The 9,179-nt window shown below is 38.3% G+C and overlaps 1 protein-coding gene across 2 annotated transcripts; it reads left to right on the top strand.

Moving 5' to 3' along the window:
• Window positions 1-1,212: 1,212 nt before the first annotated feature.
• Window positions 1,213-8,460, top strand: LOC109112281 (B2 bradykinin receptor). Of its 2 annotated transcripts, none has more exons than XM_042773477.1 (2): window positions 1,213-1,417; window positions 6,150-8,460. In XM_042773477.1, exon 2 carries the CDS (start codon window positions 6,154-6,156, stop codon window positions 7,231-7,233), a length of 1,080 nt encoding a protein of 359 aa, XP_042629411.1. In that variant the 5' UTR covers window positions 1,213-1,417; window positions 6,150-6,153; the 3' UTR covers window positions 7,234-8,460. The 2 variants fall into 2 exon arrangements, with proteins under 2 accessions (XP_042629411.1, XP_042629410.1); XM_042773476.1 differs by lacking the exon at window positions 1,213-1,417 and adding an exon at window positions 3,565-4,175.
• Window positions 8,461-9,179: the final 719 nt, after the last annotated feature.

Here is a 9,179-nt window from a genome sequence, read left to right as displayed (position 1 = left end):
CAGGCTGGGCAACCCCTAACACGTTCGGTAGGTTCTATAGCCTTCGTGTAGAGCCGGTATCCTCCTGTGTTCTCACATCAAACAGGTAGTGGCACTGAGAGGCCCCGGTTAGTGTCGGCTTGCTAAAACTGCTCCAGAGTGTCCGTAGTGTAGACCCTGTTGAGATCCTCCATCACCCTAGGCAGCTGGACGGGGCGGAACGTCCGGCGCCAGGCCTTCATGATGAATCTGTGAGAACCGTGGAAGGCTGGGTTCCATATTGAGACCTAAACATTACTCTTATGCGTATAGTCCATGGTATAGCTTTAGAGCCTGTGTTTCCCCGGCAGACTTCTGCCTTCCCAAGAGGGTTTGAATCACCTCAAATTTCTCCATATATACCTAAATGGATGCTATATGTGTATTTGCTTCCGAAAACTCTTTCGAGAAGGATGGGGCTTCCGCAGCGTCCCTGTTCCAAGCGGAATGGGTACGTTTTCCCAGTGTTATCCAATCTCACCCAGTGAGGTAGTGCTTTGACAATGGTGAGTGGAACGACTTGTTCAAAGCCCCAGCCTACACCTAATAGGGGTGCAGGCGGCTCGCACAGGGCACTGGAAGGGGCAGCACCCATGGCGCTTTGGTAGGGATCCCAACCGACGTGACGTCAAGAGTGACCGACTGAAAGGGAACGTGGCCACGGTTGCTGTACCACCGATGAGCCGCCGGTCTCCGGCTCGGCTCCTCAGCGAAAACCTGGTATGCATTGCACCTACTGCCTTATTATACTCACACTGTGATCAGCGGCAGCTGGATGAAATAATTGCATACCAATGTGCATTGGCTCATTTAGTTTACACTCGAAGTAGATTGGTCTATCGAAGCGTTATCCCAATTAGTCAGTCACCGACGTGACGTCTCTGTTCCCTCCTTCTGGGAACGAGGGTTACCATACGTAACAGAGATGTTTCTGGCACAAATTCATCACTTGAAAAATTCTCAATTTTCACCCCCATAATGATGTCAGCAGCAGCTGGGATGTTGGTGGATTTATAAACACACTTTTACAAGGTCATAACTTTATTTATCTTATTTAGAGCATTAAAACTGACAAATAAACTGCCAAGTGAAATTAAAACCCATTAAAGAAAGACTTGAGGGGTCACAGACACCCCTAGACTCTCATCTGTCTGGATCTTGACCAATAAAGGGAAATATGCTGTGTTGTGTATCTGTTCGACTCCAGACGGCTGTTTCTGGGTTTTCCATTAAAAACAGGAGGGAAAAGCCGGAGGGTGGAGACCAGGTCTGACATCAGAGTAACGTGGATCCACTCTTTTAAGAGTCAGGCCGTGTGCTCACTAAAGCACAGCACACAGGAAAGCGGCACATCCGCGGGAGAAACCACACATCTGGATTCACTTTTTGGAGGAGTGAGGTACGTAGAGGATTGTTTCAATGACAAAACCATGTAGATGTCTGTCAAACGACGGGTCGTTTTAACTGAATTTACTTACTGTGAGGATCAGATGTGTCCACTGCGCTGGAGAGCTTAAATTCTTGTGCTTTAATTTTGATTTACTCAAATGATAAAGAACCAAAAAACTATTACAACATATTGGCTCAAAGGAATGTCCTGATACAACATGTTCTGTTTCTACTGAAGCAGAAGAACAGGGGGAAAAAAGAAAAAGTAAAGCTGAAGAGAAAAGAAAAAGCAAGAGAAGTTTTAGGATTTTTAAACTGCATTACATGTTTGGCAGATTTTTCTAAACTTATTAATCAAAATCTACATTATTGTCAGGTTAATCTGTATTGATTATTGATTAGTCTGAATGCCTGAAAATTTAAAAAAAAAAAGTGTCCGCTGTTAATATTGATTCATGTTTCTTATTCACTTTTCAAATGCTTTTTGTGATATACTTGCATTATGCAAATCAACAATAAAGTGATAAATAATGATGGTATGTACGTTTTGCTAACAATCCCAATGTAAAGTACTAAACCGGCTGACTGTTGCTATGGTTACTTCATTAGTGAACACAACTTGTGTTTCTGGCAGTCAATTTAAATTTTACATATGCATGCTGACTAACTAGTAATGTTATTTATTTTTATTTATTTTATTTTTTCAAAAAATAAAATGCATTAGATTTATCAAATGTGTCAGTAAAGACATTTTTATACTACAACTCATGTGACATGAAGACTGGAGTAATGATGCTGAAAATTCAGCTTTGATTACAGCAATCAAGTACATTTTATAATATATTCACAAAGAAAACAGCTGTTTTAAATTGTAATAATATTTCAGTGTTTTTACAATATTTTTGAGCAAATAAATGCAGCCGTGGCGAACAGAAGAGACTTCTTTCAAAAACATTTGTTCCTTGTTTTGTGTGTTTTTTGCTCCCCATATGTTTCAATGCCCTTTTTTGGTCTTCCTGTTCCTGCCCTGATGTGTTTATTTGATCCCAGTTGTGTCATATTGATTTCCTTGATTAGTCCTTAAACAGAATACCGGACCTAAACAGAACAGTAAGCAGCGGCCCTTCTCCCCTTGTTTGTTTTCCATTTATTGGAGAGTTTTTTTGTTTCCTGTTAGTTTTTCTCCCGCGGCATGGAAACTGCTGTACGCTTCGCCGTGCTGTTGTCAAACCTGCCGGCCGTGGCTCACTTAAGCCCGCCGGCCGTTCCCGAGTCAAGCCTGCTGGCCGCTCTGAAGATCAGCTTGCTGGCTGCGGCTAACTCAAGCCTGCTGGGTTTTTTAAATATCTGCAAGTACGCTCTTAACATCAGTCAGTCAAGCATTATAATAATCAAGTATTAATAGAACATTAGTAATTAGAAATAAACTTAACCATGTTTGAATGCATATTAGTCATTTTAAATGAACATTACTGGACTGGTGGTGGTGATTTTTTTGGTCATTTAGTGTTTCTGTAAAAAAAAAAAAAAAAAAAAAAAAAATTGGGGGAAAAGATAATAATGATACGAATTCTACTAATAAGAACTATAAAACGGGATTAAGGATTAATGAGCTGCTGGATTCATGAATATTAATCAGGTTTTGTGCGTTCGCTCGAACTGATTTGCTGAAATCATAACAGGGACGATAATAGGTGAGTGCCAGCCAATGAGATTGCCGTTTGCGCATTAGCCCCGCCCACTACCGGAAAACCTGGCAGTTCTTAAAAGCTGATGAATTCCAAGAGAACGCTGTTATTTTGACAGGAAACTACAACAAAGAATATACTTTACATGCAGTGCGTCAATTCTCTCTCTTTCTCTGCGTGTATGTGAAACAAAGCGACGGCGAGTCGTGCGCCTTCACACTAGAGTTTACGGTACATCAAATACAGGTGTGTAAGGAGTTCCCTTGGAATTCTTCAGCTTTTAAGAATGCACATCCATGAGGTGAACTGAAACAGCACAGATCGCTTGATGGAGAGTGAAACTCGGAAGCGCTAAGTCAGAGTGTTCGGCGAGTGAAAACATTTGTGCTAAACTTATACTTAGCCTCAAACTCACACACTGGCGAGTATCTGAGAAATCTGAGAATTTATTAGCCATTGCCTAATATTAGACATCATTTAGTCGCCCAGAGTGAAGATTTAGTCGCATGTGCGAGTGATTTCCTCGCAATGTAGAGGGTTGCTATGTCTTGCCCACGGAGGGCCTCGGAACCCTTAATCTTTCCTAAGTATTTTGGTAGTATAGGGATCCAGCCATAGAGGCCGAGTAGGGGGCTCCACCATGTCCTCCTAGTCTGCCTGCTCTGCCATGGCGCCCTGAACTGCCAGATCCACCATGGGTCCCAGAAACAGGTGCCGCCCTGGAGGCCTTCCATTCTAGAACCCTGCTCCTAGAGCACCCACCCCGTGTAATGTCAGTTATATCAGACTCTGTTCCTTATTTTGTGTGTGTTTTGCTCCCCATATATTTCCATGCCCCTTTTTGGTCTTCCTGTTACTGCCTTGATTGTTTATTTGATCCCAGCTGTGTCCCATTGATTTCCTTGATAAGTTTCTGAGTTTCCCTTGTCCGGTTTTGATCGTCAACCCCTCAGTCTACGTGTGTGATCCAGCCTGTGTTCCTCGTTGTTTGCAAGAATAAATACCTTTCATTTAATCCTCTTCATCTCCATGCTCCTTCGTCTCCCTGTTTCTGCCACAGTAGGCGAGCCGTGACATGTTGTAAGTTCTCCCGCTGTTTTTCCACCTAATCTGCAGCCTGACAGACGGTTTCCCTAATCACAATAGAAATATTATGCAACTACACAATACTTTCACACCATAGGGATGCCACTTCCAGGATTCCAGGAGTAACTCACCCACAAGCTGTTCCAAACCACTATGACTTCCTTTCCTTTTCTTTTTTTGTAACTGTAATACATTACCATTCAAAAGTTGGGGGTAACAAAAAAATGAAATTAATACATTTACTAATACTTTTATTCAAAGTGACAACATTTAAAATTGCAAAAGATTCTTTTGAACTTTCTATTCATCAAAGAATCCTGAACAAAACATATATGACTGTTTCCACAAAAATATGAAGCAGCTTCTTTATTAATACCTTTTTCAACACTAATAAGAATCAGAAATGTTTCTTGAGCAGCAAATTAGAATGATTTCTGAAGGATCATGTGACACTGAAGACTGGAGTAATGATGCTAAAAATGTAGCTTTGACTACAGAAATAAATTACATTTTAATACTATAGAAAACAGTTATTAAGTTGGCTTGAAAAAGCCTACTTACTGAAATCCTATTTAAACTTCTTCTTCAACCCAGTTTTTTAAATGTATCTCCTCTCCTTCAGACTGGTCTGACTCGGGTTGCTAAATCGTTCTACAAACCTCCAAACTCGGGTTGACCTTCAGACTGGTCTGACCTTTTGCTATATCTCTTTTCTAACTGATCCAGCTTACGGTTTTCGTGAACCAGACTTTTATTGAGGGGGTGAAAACTTTTGTACAAAGAATCTTATGGTTTATTTAAGCTGCCTATTGCTATAGTAAAACTTAACAACTCGCTACTGAGAAAAAAAAAAAATAGCTGATTGGCTGGTCTCTCAAGCTGGTTTTAAAGTGGTTTTGGCCACCTTTTTAGCAGGTCAGGCTGGCCTTAGCTGGTTTTTAGCTGTGTTGTAGAATTTTTTTTTTTTTTTTTTTTTTTTTTACTGAATCAACTGGTTTTAGCTGGATTATCACAGAAACATGCTAACATGCTAGAAACTTGCTAATCATTCTTGAAATATGTTAGCAACTTGCTAAACATGCTAGCAACATACTAGTAACTTGCTTTCATGTTAACAGCATATTAGTAACTTGCTAATTTCCTAACAAAATGTTAACACCATGCTAGTAACATGTTAATCATGCTAGAAACATGTTAACAAATTGTTAAACATGCTAGAAACACGCTAATAATGCTAGAATCGTGCTAATAACATGCTAATCATGTTAAAATCATGCTAGCAACATGCTAGTAACTTGTTAATCATACTAACAAAATCACTAAAAACACTAGTAAAACATAAAACAAACAAACAAAAAATTCTAACACCATGCTAGTAACTTGCTAATCATGCTAGAAACATGATAACAACTTGTTAAACATACTAGAAACATGCTAATAATGCTAGAATCATGCTAGTAACATGCTAATTGTGTTAAAATCATGCTAATAACTGGCTAATCATGCTAGCAACATGCTAGTAACTTGCTAATAATGCTAACAACATGCTACTAACTCATTAAAAAAAAAAACAAAAACCAAACAACATGCTAGAAATGCTAGAATAAAAATAAAAACAACATTAAACAAAAATCCAATAAAAATCCAAAAAATGCTAGAACCAACCTAAAAATCGTGTTAATCATGTTAAAAACATGCTACTAACTTGAAAATAAAACAAGACAACAACCTACTAACCATCTAAACAACATAACAACAAATTCAAAACTAACTTTCTAGCTAGGCTTTTCCAAGCCAACTTAAAGTTTGTCTACAAACTTTTCAATCTAGTTTTAAATTATAATAATATTGCACAATATTAGTGGTTTTAATGTATTTTTTGATCAAATAAATGCAGGCTTGGTGAGCACAAGATCCTTCCTTTAGAACAATTAAATGTAAAAACTGACACTGAACATTTCTCCACAGAAACATGGAGCACGACATACAAGTAACAACAACATCATCCATCCTTTCCACAATCCCTCCGGCTGTGTCCAAGAACAACCTTACCAACGACACCCAGTGTCCGCACTGGGAAGTGTGGGACTTGTTGTACATCATGCAGCCTGCTTACATGTTTATCATCTGTGTGCTGGGAATCCTGGGAAACATCTTCGTCTTGCTGGTCTTCGGCCTGCATAAGAAAGCGTGTACAGTGGCGGAAATTTACCTGGGGAATCTGGCGGCTGCCGACCTCTTATTGGTCTCGTGTTTGCCATTCTGGGCCATCAGCATCGCCGATGGGTTTAACTGGCGATTTGGCTCGCTCATGTGCCGACTAGTCAACACAGGCATCAGAATGAACATGCTTTGCAGTATTTACTTACTAGTGTTGATTAGCACCGACCGCTACGTCGCACTCGTCCACGCTTTATCGCGTGGTAGAATGAGACGGCCGCGGTATGCCAAGCTCAGCTGCATCGCCGTCTGGTTTTTCGGATTAATCCTCAACCTCCCAACGCTTCATTTCCGAGATACTCGATTCATCCCGGAGCTGAACATCACGGCTTGTATTCTAAACTATCCGAACCCCAACGTTGGCCTCGCTTGTGACATTCTTCTCATCTTGCTAGGCTTCATCGTCCCATTTTTGGTGATCTCCTACTGCACGCTGAAGATCATCCGAGCTTTGCACGAGCAGGTCGTCGACCGCTTCAATGCAGAAAACACTGAAAGGAAAGCCACCATCCTGGTGCTGGTGGTGCTGATGGTGTTTCTCTTGTGTTGGGTGCCGTTCCACCTCGTGACCCTCATGGATATCCTGATGCGCTTCGGCGTCTTCAGCGGATGTGACTTTGCATCCGGTCTGGACGTCTCCAATCAGATATTCACCTACTTGGCTTTGAGCAACAGCGTGTTGAACCCAATACTCTACGTGATCGTGGGCAAGAACTTCAGGAAGAAAGTCAAAGAGCTGATGAAGCAGCTCACGGCGAAAAAAAATGATTCGACAAGCGGTTCTACAAGATCACAGCTCTCCTCAACCTTAAAGACCTTCACAACATATTAAGAGCATTATGTATTAAATGTCCACAGGCACAAATTAAAATTATAATTAATAATGTTTGTTTAATATATCAGTTTTGATGTATACTAAAAAATGAAGTTGTAAATAGATTATTGAAGTACATTTTACAAGAAAATACTATTTTAGTCTTTCTATTTCACATTTAATTAAATGTTACTTTCCGTTTCTTCATAATTATTTGTAAAATTTACTAGCAAATATCGAGTGAAAATTGTTTGTGTAAATCATACATCAAATTTAAAGACAAAATATTAAGACCATTATGTATAAAATGTCAATAGGTACACTTTAAAGTTATAATTTGTTTGTTTAATATGTTAATTAATATGTTTAATATTAATTTGTTTGTGTAATATGTCAGTTTAATTGTGATTTTGAAATGTAAATAAAAATTTACATTTTCAATTTATGTTTTGAGATGCTAAAAATCAGAAATGGCTGTGGTGTTTGTTTTTGTTTTTGTTTTTTTGGAAAAGAAAGTTTTTGTATGTTGATGTTAAAAATCAGTAAACCGTAAATAACAGTAAAAAATACCATCAAATAAGTGTTATTTTAGTATCACTGAGATACTATTATATATATTTTGTATTTTTTATATTTTACGTTTTTAATTTTGTGATTTTGCCTATTTATTATTAGTTTTTATGGTTTTATTAATTTTTATTTCAATTTTTAGTTTTAAGTAACACAAATAATTTTAATTTGAGTTAACTACAATACCCCTGTTCCAACTGCCAAATTAAGTACAATTACATTAAACATCACATTTATACTTTAAACTTAAGGTTGCAAAGATGTTTCTTTGTCATTTTGAATAAAAGTGTCTATAAACATATATTTATGCTTACAAAATTTTGCAGAGAATACAATGACACTACTGTGGTACTTGTTCAAAAGACATGGCAAAATCACGGCACTTTTTGTCTGTGTAATACATGTTAAATATCAGACAGATAGACCGTGATTTCTGCAGACTGTGTCTGTTTGTTTCCACGGTTAGAAAATGACTGGTTGGTTTTTAAATTACAGACTTTCCGGTAATGACTCTTCACTTGTTCCTCTTTGTGTGTCTATGAATAACAACCTCATAAATAGTGTTTTTCCAGCGATACCTCAATGGTCTGTGTTTCACACAGAGTGGTGGGACCTTCATGATTGCGGCTGGGCTGCTGTACTGTAATCTCTCAGCATTCCCTCAAATAAAGCATATTTTAGTGGTATAAGTTCATCAGCGTCTGTAAAACAAAACCTGCTTCTTTAAAAATGAATGCAACACTTTAACCCCGTGGATTTGATTTTCAGCAGTATTTATTTTTACCTTTGTGAGGTGCAATATACAAATCCTGGCCTAGGCATGTCCGGGAAAAAGAGCAAGAATACGGTCACCCTAGGTAAGGGGTTGAGTGAACTATCAGTTCACTTTTAGAAATGAGTTTTTCTCTCAGTCATGTACAGTTCTACTTTTAGAAATGAGCCATGAGCAGGGCAGGACTTAGGGGTCGGGGGCCCTTGGGCTTGAGGTTATGTTTGGGCCCTATACCTACACTACAAATTCCCTCAAATAGAACATCATTGTGGAGTAACACAAAATACACAAACATATGCTTTGAGGATCATAAATAATACAATTAATTTACAACATGTCTAGGCTTCAGTCAAAGTTTAAATGTAATATTAAATAATCATTATAATATAATAAACATGATGTGTTCTTTCGGTTGAGAGATCAAAACGCTGAAATAACAGCAAAAAAAACAAACAAACAAACAAAAAAAAACGAAGATGTTGGCTTATTAGTATTATAAAATGTATGGTCATATCTGTGTCCTCTTATGTCAGGTTCTTATTTAATCAATAAATTAAATCGAATAAAAAGACGTGCCGGCTATTAGGCCTAACTATCAAATGAAATCACTATCAACAAAATT

The sequence above is a fragment of the Cyprinus carpio genome, chromosome A17, assembly GCF_018340385.1.
Source record: "Cyprinus carpio isolate SPL01 chromosome A17, ASM1834038v1, whole genome shotgun sequence".
NCBI classification, from domain to species: Eukaryota; Metazoa; Chordata; class Actinopteri; order Cypriniformes; family Cyprinidae; genus Cyprinus; species Cyprinus carpio.
Note: the sequence above shows the minus strand (reverse complement) of the source record. Positions and strands in the feature narration are given on the sequence as shown.